The 12,926-nt window shown below is 49.3% G+C and overlaps 1 protein-coding gene across 2 annotated transcripts in view; it reads right to left on the bottom strand.

The window, feature by feature from the left end:
- Positions 1-12,532, bottom strand: part of Jag1 (jagged canonical Notch ligand 1) — a 36,516-nt gene extending 23,984 nt beyond the window's left edge. The window contains exons 1-3 of one of the 2 annotated variants that reach the window (XM_046433341.2): positions 11,955-12,532; positions 11,200-11,505; positions 2,583-2,634 (exon numbers count right to left, since the gene is read on the bottom strand). In XM_046433341.2, coding sequence (XP_046289297.1) covers positions 2,583-2,634; positions 11,200-11,505; positions 11,955-12,035 — 439 coding nt within the window. In that variant the 5' untranslated portion in view covers positions 12,036-12,532. Of the gene's footprint in view, positions 1-2,582; positions 2,635-9,862; positions 10,030-11,199; positions 11,506-11,954 lie in introns of those variants that run through there. The other variant, XM_058575567.1, reaches the window with a different exon arrangement.
- Between the last annotated feature and the right edge of the window lie 394 nt (positions 12,533-12,926).

Raw genomic sequence — 12,926 nt, 5'->3', positions numbered from 1 at the left:
GCTCATGGGGGTTCATGGGCAAAGCTGCTGTGAGAAGAAGTTCTGCCACAACTTGCTTGGGTACCAAAGGGCAGTCAGCTCCATTTGAGCTCCTCAATATCCTCAGCTCTGCTCTCGTGGAATACATTCTGTTGGGAGAGGCACAAAGTGAAGAGAAAGGGAGCAAAACATTTCAGGCAACTGCAAACAATCCATGCAAAGGCCCTGATGCAGAGAGAAAAATGTAATGAATTCAAGGACAAAAGCTAGGATACAGACATGGATGACAAGGTTATGTAACATTATGGTCTGTAAGGTGGAGACAAGGCTGGGCTGGAGAGGTCTTAGGAGCCCCCATGAAAACCTGTCCCAGCAGCAAGAGGAAGTCACCGAGTGGTTGGCTTTTTAACAGAAAGGAAGACAACCAAATATGATGTTCCAAAAAGACTGGACAGTGAAGCACTGGGGGTGGACCAGAGAAGATAGGTAGATGAGCTGGCAGCAATTCTAAGAGATAGTTCAGGCATGAGCCAACAGTGACTTTGACCAGGATGATGGCAGGAAGAAGCTAGATTTTGAGTTAAGAGTTAAAGATTTTCAGACCCTGAAATGTAGTATAGACAAGAGAGCAGGTATGCAAGGTACCTTCTGGATTTCTGGCTATGGCACTGAATATCCAAATATTAGTGCTCATCACCAAGAAAGGGTCCTGGGAAAGGGATTGCTCTTGGGGAAGGGAGATCTCAAGTTTCGTTTCAACTAGAGTAAATCTGAGATACTCTGGAAACAAAAGAGAGAGGCTTAACAGGAAAGAGGATAAACCATTTCCACCAAACCCACCAGCTCTCTTCATTAGGGCTCACCGAGTGTTTCAGTGGCCAAACTCCCCAAAAGTTGAGGTTTCAAAGTACTTTGTTCCTACTCCAGTCTTCTTTATTCCCAGCAAAAGACGAGACATCCCAGAACCCAAAACTGGGGCTACCTGGAAATGCAGACAACCTTGAGCAGCTCTGGATGGACTCTCAGTCTCCATGGGCACAGCTCACTGGAGGCCCAGGAAAGGTTCTGAGGGAATTTGGGGGTCTTCTCAGCCATCCCCAACAAAGTGTCCTGACCCAACACAGTTTCTTATCACAGGTCAGGATAGAGCACAGGATGTTAATTCTACCAGATGGACTGTTTTATCAGCTAATAGGGATGCAACATATGAAGAGCCCATTTTCCCCCTCCCCACCTCCACCTTCCTAATGTTGGTCAGCACTGTGAGCAGGTCACAGTGACATAACAGTCACACAATCCTCAACATTGTTGGGAGGGAAGAATAAACAGATATCAATGACCCTAACTAGTATCAGCCATAACCAAGGCTGGCAAAGTTCCCCTGCCACCATCCAGACATATAAACACCTGCCACAGAGGACAATAGTGCCCTTAGGGAGGACAGCTCAGAACCTGGACTTGTACAAGCTGCCCTCCAGACAGAGATGCACCCTCATAGCTGGACTGAAGAGAGAAGGCAAGAAGAGTGCACTAAATGGCTATGAGCCTCTGTCATGAATTCTGTGGCCTCAAGTGGCCCAATGAGCCAGCCATTGAAAGCTGCCCACAGAGCAAAACCCCAGCCCTCCCTGTGCCCATATTGGGCTTTGACCTCTCAGATCTCTAAAAAAAAAAAAAAAAAGCAATGTGAGAGAAGGGGTAAAGATGGAGGGTATTAGCTGTGAAAACACAAGAAAGGGTCAGTAGAGAAGAAGGCACAAGACATTCCAAGAAGCACAGAAAGTAAACACAAGAAGTTGGATTGCATCTTCCTCATACATGGACCAAGAGATTTCAGTGTGAATCAAGTTTTCCAATGACAACCACCGAGACTCCACAGGCAAAATGGGAACCTGAAGTTTTGGCTCATAAGGGAAAACATGGTAAGTTACAACTAAGAGTGCAACTACTGTATAAACCAGACTGTTGCCATTCTAACACACGCACTCCATGGCCTCCACCAAAACCCACCCCTTCTCAGTCCTGAAAAGTAACCTGCACCGAAAACAGAGCCATCTTTCAGAAGAGGACAAGGCAGGTCACAGCTGTGGGGCTCTGAAATTCCGCTTCAATGAAAGGTTTGTGGTGCTCAGTGTGGGAAACTCAGACAGGCCTGAAGCTCACCTGCCCACCAAGTGAAATTCAAGGTCGGTCTTTAGAGCCCAGCGCCACCTTTATGGCTTTATCTTTCTGATGAGAGATTAAACACTCACTTAAAAGTTTAAATGGACTTTTAAAAAGTCACTACTTTGATCCTGTAGCAGTCTACAAGGTTTTAATGTTGTTAAACCATTAAGACCTTTATTCCAGAGATAATCTAGGTCCCTTATTTAGGGACTGAGCTAACTGGGAGTCTGTTCTGACTACTTAATATTCTAAGCCAAAGTGCTAGGGAAAGTTAAGGTACAGACTCCACTGACACAGGGGCCCTAGATGGGGGTTAGAACATATGGCAGAGGGTGGTGGAAGTTCTCCCGAGTACTGAGGTAGCAGTACAGTCAGACAGGTCCACCTAGCACCTACTTCCACATATTTAGAGAAGAATCCACTGATGTGATACTTACGAACAGTGTCATTACTGGAGTCCCACGCCTCCACAAGCAAAGTATAGGACCTCTGCAAGATAGAGAAGCAACAGGTTAGTGATACAGAAACAGGGATCAGCTTTCCAACATAGTTTTTCTCTTGGCCTCCCTGCACACCCCACCAAAACAATATTCTATTAGCCAGCACATTGAGGTCTTAGATGTTTAAATCCAGATGAACTCCCCTCCCCTCTTCAGTGCTCTTTCCAGACTGACAAATGACTACTTTCACCTGGATGGGAACCATCGGGGTCATCATGCATGCAGGCAGCCCAAAGTCCTGATCAGGAAATGCCACCTCCTATATGAGAGCATTTGGCATCTAGTTTTCCAAAACTTTCCAGACCCTAACCTTAGTGCATGAGAAAACACACACATACACACAAAGAATTTATTCTAAGCTAGCCTACTCAGGTATTTGCACCGAGGGGGTATTGCTAAGGTTACACTTCAGGCCCTGATGGGGCAGTCTCCAGGGAGGCCCCCTTTTCCTTTTCAGAACCCCTTTGAAAGCCCCGTCTGTGAGACCATCCCAGCTCCCACAAGTATCAGGTAACTCTAGGAAGCAGGAGGGGGTAGGTGCAAAAAGACTGCTAGAGACAAAGAAGGCAACCGAACTTGGGTGGCGGGGTTGGGGGGACAGACAGAAAGAAAGTACAAAGGGAGAAATCACCGCACACCCGTGGATTGCCGTTTATTGATGAACTTATCTGTCAATAAGATCTAACATTCCAGGAATAATCAGACCCCGCTAACTAAACAATTTCCCTGGATACTGGCAAGGTGCCAGCTATTATAGTGAAGGCACTTTTTATCTCCCAGGCTTATCTCAATTCCAGCCTCTCCGAAAAACCCAGAGCTATTAGCAACTTTCCGATTTTACTCAAATCTTCATTTGCAATTTACCATGAGGTTAGTCTCACAAAACACCAAGAGTCTTGATAAACCTATCTCAGGACTGGAGAAGAAGACTCGAAGCAGGTAGACAGAAAAGGAAAAAGAACCCATTTTTGCATCCCCTGCTCGGCCACTGTCAGAAGCCAATGCACAGAAAATAGTAACATGTATTGCTTGAATAACATCATACACCAGAAACACTGCTGTCAAGAGAAGACATCCACAAGGGAAAGGAAAAAAAAAAGGGGGGGGAGGGGGAGTTTCATTCATCACTGCTCTCAGGGTGACACAGCAGGTTGTCTCTGAATATAAAAATATCTTGTGATAGACCCTGCCTTGGAATTCAGCCGAAATATGTTTCATACTCCAAGCCGAGTAGGATTCCATTTCGTTCACTGATAACTGTGGGAAAATGCTCACAAAAAGCAAGCAAAACCGGGCAAGCCGGGGCACATACCCAGCCCTCTCCCTGCTAGTGGCCATCGGTCCAAACACATTGTTGTCGTCGTTAATATTTTATTAGTGAAAGTTACACCTTATTTACGACCTCTTTAAGTTTCTTAGGACTTCCTACAAATTATAGGACTCTTCCTGATGAGCAGCAAGAAATTATATTTCTCTACTGATTTGAGGCTAGAGCCAAGTCGAAATGAGGCCAGATGTGTGGCTGATTCTGTATAATTAAGCCCTTCATTTGCTGGTCACGTTGAGGCCCACATCCTCCACTTCAACAATATTGCTGTAATTAATCCTCTGATTAAATGCATTGATACCGAGAGTTTTGACAGACTTGCACAAGCGCTAAACACATAATACCCAAATGCCACAGCAAGGGAAGGTGCCCTGGGACTGGGCTGGCATGGCAGTATAGTTCCATTTAATACTAAGGCGGAAGGTATCCTTAGGTCTTACACCAGGACTTGGAAGACCAAGTAGTGTTTCAGGCTCACGCTCTCCTTCGAAGCTGCTGCCCTACACCCTCCATTCCTTGAGGGATTAGAATGGCACCCTCAGCTCTAGAGGTCTGATATCATGATTTTCTTACCCTCACCCCACCTCCATCTCTGAGAAGGAAGGCAGTGGGTAAGGACCGCAGTGACAGCCACCAAGACTGGACCTTTTCTCCCCCCTTGTTTCAGAGAAGGGATTTGTGTTCCAGAACAGATCTCTTGGGGTGCCCAGCCTTCAGAGAAAAGAATTCCCTCCATGGTTCCTATTAGAAGGCACTCTTACCTCCCACACTCCATCCCCACACTATAGATCAACAATCAAGATAATTTAGCAATGATTATTAGTTGCTAGGGAGCTTTAATTTTTCCCAGGCCCACGCCTGACCTCTGTACATCCCTAAATATACATTTGGACACGGAGATCCCAGACCATGTGCACCTCATGCTATCAAAGCAGGTACCAGGCCACAAATCAGCAATCCACTATATTCAAGTCATACCCAATTGGCCACAGCAGATCTTGCTGCCAACAGAGGCCGAGTCCCCAGTCCCCAAAGGGGGAAGGGGCTCAGAAAAGTCAACTATTCAATCTTAAGTTCATAATTAAAATCAAATGAGAAAAAAGGCAAATACCTGGGGTTTTCTTGTTTTCTAAGTATAAAACCAAGGCTTCTAGGAAGAGTCAATTGGATTGCATCTTTTTATTCCCCCCAGAATGATAGTCTGGGGCCAACACAGGAAGAACGGGTAGTTAACAGAGCATCAGTCTGGATTTGCAATGCAAGTCATTGCTGCCCCTACCCAGCTCCAAGCCCAAGGATGTCCTGGCCACACAGCGGCTGGTTCCCATTCTCCTGCAGCATCGAAGAGGACTGGTCAGCTTTCAAAATTGCCGTTGGGGAGATTTCCATGCAATTTTCAACAAGAAGAGATTCCTGGCATCAAAGCCTCCAAGACATGCCAAGGCCACCAGGTCCCTCTCCCAAGGCCAGGACACCAGCACCTCCTCCCATCCTCCACACTTGGGCTGCTGCTCAAGGGTTATGTTCTGTGTCCTGCCCCACTCCATGGTGGTTACCTTGGCACTAGGCAGAGCGGTAAGCACTTAATTGCCACATTAAGAAGGGGGGATGTAAGAAACAAAGGTAATTGTGTTGGCAGCTGGGAGCTTCCTTTTCCTGGCAACAGTGGCAGCCAAACCAAGCCTTGAGAATCGGCTGCCTCCCCTCCTGCCAAGCTGACGGACACAAACAAACCGCCATCCAAACGGCACGCGTGTGGCGTCCAAAACCCCAGGCCGCTGCGACAGGCGGGCCCACTGGAGGCACGCACATCCTGGGAATGTCCAGCTTGCCAACACGGCCATTGTGCATTGCCAGTCGGCCCCCGGGTCTGTCGGGGGCCCTGCGCTCTGCTGACTCAACTGTTGCTTCCTGTCGCTTGTCCTGTATTAGCAGTATTTTTGGAGAGGCCCCATTCTTCTCTGTAATCCTCATTTTAGTCAATTCGGCCAACTCTATTGTCCTGCCTGTGTCTGGGTGGCCAGAGTATAAAATATTCCAGTCACAAAACATATTAAACAAAAAAGGATTCAAGAGAGTCCATGTGTGGGCACACTTACATACGCTTGCACACACAATCCCCATACCACAGGGTTTTGGCAAGGTGAGAGATGAAGGAGGATGACTACCCTTATTGCATCCCTACAAGCTAAGGCTCTGTTCAGAGAGAAAACAATCAAGTCTGCAGGGCTTGACATGTCAATAGCATCTGATCTGGTTACAAAGGGTGATTTTCTCATCAAAGCCCACCTCAAAGGCTCACCAAGAGGCCCAGAGCTCATATACAGATTTGAGACTCTCAATGAGAGGCCCCTACCTCAGTTCCCATCATTACCCTTACCTGTTTGAAAGGCATCCCACTGATAATTAAATGCACCAGTTACAAAAGGGTGGCGAGGTTAATAGATAGAATACCGAGAAGCCAGCCAAGCACAACGGTCCGGTTCACACAGAGCAAGCCTGAACAAGAGTCCTTTCTACTTATTTACCAAAAGTGCATAAAAATTGGGCTTAACTGGTGGAGGACTCTGAATGTTTGACTATTTATGTACCCATTTTAACCACTGGGAACCACTCTATGGAATTTCTTCCCTGCACATGCATTGCACCAATGATAGATGTCACTGACACTATAAAAATAAGAGCCACAAGGCTGCTGCAGTCCATGCAGTGATCAGAAACCAACAAGAAGTTCCAACACAACACAATTCAGCAGAGGTGGCACAATTCGGAACCCAGGACTTTCTCCATTTCTACAATTTTAGAATCTTTACTTTCCAGTTGTTCTCTCAACAACTGGAAGAACAGGTTAAGTTTTATTCTTTTAAATGTATTTAATTAAAAGCTGTAGCCAAAGATCACTGCTCTCAGCAGCCTGGATCCTAACCTTGAAGGTGAGAGGAATGCCTCTAAATGTTCATCAAGGGAAAAGTCTCAGGCATATTTGTCTTTATTGATTACGAAGCTAATTGTATGCACGTCCAAAGATTATGCATTCTAATGCTGTAATCCTGAAAGCCTGACACTGGGACCAATTTTGGCCCTTGTAACAATGGACCTGTGGCTCCTCTGAATCCAGCCAAGGCCTCTGTTTGCAGATCAACAACATGAAGGTTTCTTGTTACCCCGACCCCCACCCCCTTGTTAACTTTTTTTCTCCATGCTAAACTTTCCACATGGCTTCTATCTTAAAAGTCCCCCAAAGGACCACTATTTGGTGTAAAGATTTCAGGTTGCATTCAGATCACTAGTTTTCAGCAGTGCAGGGTAGGGGGTGCCTCCAAGTTGCTGCTACCTCTCCACCTCACCCATTCAACTCCTTCAGTCTCTAACCAAAAGCCTCACCGTTTTCTACACATTTTAAGTCCCTATAGAATTATGGGTGTGGAGCTCGTGGGTTGCAAACTCGTTTAAGTCCTGAAGGTTTGAATAAGTTGCTAAGAAACAGGACAACAAGGGGGGGGGGGGGGAGAAGAGGTTACACCTGCAAGAGAAGAAAAAATTAAACCAAGAACCTGGAATAGGAATTCCTTGGGGGAGAAGCCCTTTCAAAGTTAGCACCACTCCATTTTGCCCTAAGCCTAGTTTTCCTACTCAGACATGTCACTCTGTGTCTTTAGTTTGAGGTAGATTTCTTAGGGCACAGGGTGTTTCCTCCACACAAAGTCCCTTGCACTGGGCACATACACATGTGCTGTATGTACACACACTGACCACACAGGTGGGTTGCAAATACTGGCTAAAGAAAGGCTCAAATGAGAACCTGGTTTCTCTGCCTTTTGAAGTATCTAGAGGCATAAAGGCAAGGACTTGTCAATTATACTGAGATTAATACAGTGACAGCCTATTTACTCAAACACCTGACAATTATTCATTCAGGCCTTAAGTGTGAAGGGGGCCAAAGCTAGCATTTTTCTGGTATGCAAGAATCATATTTCATTGATTTTTCCAAAAAAAAAAAAAAAAAAACATTAAAAAGCAAGTCTTTGAGATAAGTGGTATTTAAAATACGAAGCTAAAAAGGCAGATACTTCAATTATTTCCCTCAAATTTTCTCTAGATTCATTTCACTCAAAGGCCACCAATGAAACCACCTACCTAACCAGGGTTCTAGGATTCCCAAGAAGGAGTGGTAATTACATAATGCATTTTTAATAAGCAGGCTCTGCTGGGACTTAGTACTCATTTTAGGAGGTGCAAATTAACCATTTCAGTGATTTATAAATGGTTATTCCCAAATCATTTCTTGTTAAGCCCAATTACCTCTCATAATGATATTCTTATCATTTGGTCCTCCAATTTGAGGATCATAAATCAGGCTAGTTGTTTCAAGGCAAGCCCCCTAGCAGTAGAGATGGTAAAGTGATCAGAAACCACTGGTTAAAAACTACAAGACCAGGGCTAGGGAAGTGGATACCAAGTGAGGTGTAATCAGATACTATATGGCAGAGAGACCCACCTCTACAGAGCTCCTCACACAAATGCTGAAATGTGGGCTGAATTTCACATCTTACCAAATCATTTCCTCTTCTTCCTCTCCAGAACAAACAGTTGTTTGACTGGGGTCATAATTCCAAAGCAAAGACACAAATCACATGACCTTCTCCACTGACCTACCCCTGCTCCTCAATCACAGCTCTTCCAGTGTCAGCAAATTTAGGACTCATGATAATTGTGGCTACCTACAAATTGGCAGCTTAGGTGGCTGTGAGACTAAGGTGGTCTGGAGGTTGTTTTTAACTATCTAACCTTCTTGTTACCTCTTGAATTATATACCACATTGAGTTATTACCTATCCAAAGAAATCAATTTATTTTATTTTGGTCCTGGGGATTGAACCCAAGGTACAAGAGTTAAGCAAGCACTCTGCCAATGAGCTTTACCCCGAGCCAGAAATTAGTTTTTAAGAAGACACTTATTAATGTTAATTGCCAAATTGAAGGAAGCTGTGTTACTTCAACACTGGCTCAGCTAAGGGCTTTCATTCACCCTTGAGTCATGCTTGAAAGTTACAGATTATTGAGTGTTTCTCCAGCCACATTCAGGAAAATAAAATAAAACAATACACCTAAACTCCAATTTCTCTTGGGAAGTAAAGCTTATGTTTTGCGGCAGGCCTTTCTGGGGTAGCAGGGTGGAGACTTGTTTATGAGTGATACATGCATTTGGCCCAACTTCAAAAGAACCACATTTTCAGAGTTAGGCTGGCAGTCCCCATATTCTAAAAAAGCCCAGAGTCTATTTCATTGTTGGCGAAGCCTCAAGCCTGAAGGCAAAGAGGAGCACCAGCAAATCAATTGCCTCCCCTACCCTCTCACACCATTTCCATTTCCTTCTCCTCTGAGGACTCCTGCCAAGTGTCAAAGGAAGAGACACACCTTCTAGGCCACTTTTTTTGGGGGGAGGGGGGGTTAAGGAGCAAGACTCCATTTTTGTCTAAGCTATTCTGACCCTACTTTCCAAAATGAATCTCAGCCAGGCCTTCTGCTTTTCCACATCAGTAATAAGATTCCTTTTATGGTCTTGTGAAAAGCCAGAGGGGCTCCGGACTGATCCTCCAGAGGATGGAACCACCTGCTGTCCCAGTCCCCCTAAACTCCAAACACAGTTCAAGGGCAGTCAGCATTCACAGTCAGCTTGGGCCCCCGTCAGATTTAAAGGTGGCCAACGTCTTTAGCTTAAAGTTCTCCCTAATAGGGGATTAACAGACAAGACAAACACTCTTTGTAAAAGTGAAATCCCACAACAGAAACAACCCTCAGATTTCAAGAGAACTTCACATAGATAGTTTTGTTTTCTTTTTAAATAAGACCCTTTTAAAGGCATGTTTTTGCTAATTGTCTGATCTTACCCACAGCAGAGGGCACTTCCTAATGCCACAATACTTGCTCTTGTAAACGTGGATCTTAGGAGCCTCCCTGGCCTTCCCGCAGACCTAGCCAGACAGGCTTTCCTCCCCTCCTGGAATTGCTAATCACACAGCCCGAGTTCGCGGATAGGAGGCAGCAGAGCGCACCCAATCAGAGCACGTGGCGCAAAGAAATCCTCTGGGGCACAGAGCTCCCCCGCCCCCCGACTTACCACCCACCCTCCAAGAACAGGCTGGGCCAAGCCCCAGTCCTGGCAGTGAGTCACACCTCCTGGACAGCGGGCACACCCCCAACATTTCCCTTTCCTCCCCTTCTGCAATCGCATCCATCTTCCTTCCACCCATTTTGGGATGTTGCAAGGGCCTCGCTGCAGGTCTGCCAGCTGGGCCCGGGCCTGGAGCTGCTCCGCGAGAGGCGGAGAGTAATGAGGGTCCACACACTTGCACCCTAAGCACTGCCTCCAAGCGGACCACCCCTTCAAGCCTTGGCACGGCCCCCAAAGAGCATGCGGGGGCCGTGTGCCCGCCGGACAAGAGTTTGCGCCCGCCCTTCCCCGGGAAGTTTGCAAACACAGCTGTTCCAGAGCCCGGGAACCGCTGGAAGCGAGGCCATAAGGGTTACACCGCGCGGGGGCGGGGGCAGGAAGAGGCCGGCAGGGGGCGGGGGTTCCTGGGCCTACAGCCCGGCGCGCTCCAGAAGACCCCCCCCCCCCCCACACACACACACCCTGCGGCGGCCGCCCCCGGGATGTGGAGCCCAGCCCGGAGAGCGCCCTTGCACACACCAAAGTCTCCCGGGGAGCAGCGGGAAACCGGCTCCCCCCACACCCTCCAGGAAGGACACACCCGCCCTCCGGGCCGCTCACGGGAAAGGGGAGTGTGCCAATTTGGACGGCATTCTCAGCCCACAACTGCGCGGAGTCGCCTTCAACGGCGCACCAGGTTTCATTGGTTAAGCAAAGAGATCACCTACAATGACCTCCTGGCTCAGGCTGGGAGGAAGGGTGGTGGGAGTTATTCCAGCGATTTCAACTTGCAAGTTTAAACCGGCTATCCCAGGCGATTTTCCCCACAATTCCCTTTGGGTCCCCACTTTTGTGGACTAAGCAAGCAGCAACACGGATGAGACCGCCCGGTCCTGACCTGCCCAGGTCTGACTATAGTCTCAGATCCCTGGCCCGCCACCCCAAAATGCCTCCCTAGTTATCGTCAAGCTTCAAGCCAAGACCCTTTAAATCTCTCAGGCAAAGGAAAGTAGGGCTCGGCCAGAGGCGGTTGCGAGCCTCTGTCCGACTTCCCTCCCTGAATCGGTCACTCACCGGCCAGGCGAAACTGAAAGGCAGCACGATGCGATTGCGGTCGTTTCCGCGGCTGGCCTTGAGGTTGAAGGTGTTGCCCCCGATGACAGGCGTGGACCCTGAGCCGAAGCTGCAGGGGCCCCCGGCCGTGACGCGAGATTGATACTCCTTGAGGCACACTTTGAAGTACGTGTCACACTCGTCGCGGGTACACTTGCGGTCCCCTGGGTTCCGGGAGCCGCCGCAGCAGTTCCCATTCTGCAGCTCTCCGTTCACGTTTTGCATGGACAGGATCTCCAACTCGAACTGACCCGAGGCCCCGCACACCTGAAGGTGAGGGAGGGAGTAAGGTCACCACGGGAGAAAACTATTTTCTTCGAGGGCAGAGGTAGCGATTCCCTCCCCGCCCGCCCGACGAGTCCGCTGCACCAAGTGAAAATAATTTTGCAAAACTAGGTTCAAGAACTCAACATGATTCAGGGGGCTTAAAACATGAGTGCGGGGGAGGGGGTAAATCCGACGCCTGCCTTGGGTAAGGTCGAGAGTTGGGAGAACGCTCCCTGCCCAGCCTGGAGGGGTCATCCTTCCAGCCCGTGGGGCTCCCCAAGGGAAGCTGGCGCTCTCAACCCAGGTGCAGCCTCTTAAGCGCAAGGGTAGGGCTAGAAACCCAGGCGTCCAAAGACCCAGGGGGCCGCTCGCCACGCTCAGGCGCCCGCGTCCAGGGCGCCTCGAGGGTAGGGAGACAGCAGGGAAGGAGGCTTGGCAGAGATTCCTACCTTGGCTCGCAGGGCACAGAGCAGGGCAAGCAGGAGGCTCAAGGGGCGCCCGGGGCGGCCGCGCGTCCGTGGGGACCGCATCGCTGCGCCGCGCGCCGCGGGCACTCGGGACGCCGCCGCTGCTGCTAGCGCTGGTGCTCTCGCCGGTGCTGCCGTCGCCGCTGCCCCTGCGGCAGCCGCGTCCCGGCTCTAATATACTCCGCCGATTGGAGCATGCACGACTGGAAAACAACACCACTTTTCAAAAGCCCTTTCAAGAGCGGCCCGTTCCAGAAGGCTAAGAGCCCGGCCTCCTTTTATTATTCTGATCGCTTCTTTGAGGCGCTCCCCCTCCTCTTCCACCTCCCGGCTTTCTTTCCTTCTCTCGCGCTCCCCTTCTTTTATTATGATTATGCGCAGCCTTTTATTCCCTTTCAGATCAGCTGCATGGAAAGTGGGGAGGGAGGGAAAAAAAAAAACCCAAGCCTAGCTCGCGGGCCGGCTGCAGGTAACACAATGACGCGTGCCCGCCCGGCTCTCGGAGAAGGACCCGGAGAGCCCGTCTGGGAGCAGCGGCCGGGGCTGGCCACCTCTACCCTGCACGGCGGGGAAGACGCATGCGCGCTTATTAATATTCATGAGGGGCGTGACCGTCCAGGACACGCCCCTTCCCTCCTGGTTGATGGGGAGGGGACAGCTGAGAGGAACTTGGAAGGGGTTGGGGGATTGAGACTCGCTGGGCGGCGTGGATTCCTGGGGCCCCACACAGCCCCCCCTCGTCCTTGGGAACTTTGGGCCGGGCGGGAAGGGAGGGCGTGGGGAAAAATTTGGATAGAGCCTTTGCCCTGGGATGCCTGGGGTGCCCCCAGCGGTGACCGCCCCCTCGGGCGCCGCAAGCCAGGCATCTCTGCTTGCACGTCGGGGCCCCAGGTGTAAGCGCCGCGGCGCTGCCTGAGCGGTCGGAGAGAGGCAGCTTCCGCCTTCCGAGCCGCC

This window comes from Marmota monax, unplaced genomic scaffold (genome assembly GCF_021218885.2).
Source record: "Marmota monax isolate L192 unplaced genomic scaffold, Marmota_monax_Labrador192_F-V1.1 WCK01_AAM20220418_F8-fsc00014, whole genome shotgun sequence".
Classification (NCBI taxonomy): Eukaryota; Metazoa; Chordata; class Mammalia; order Rodentia; family Sciuridae; genus Marmota; species Marmota monax.
The sequence above is the reverse complement of the archived record's forward strand: the minus strand, read 5'-3'. Positions and strand labels throughout refer to the sequence as shown.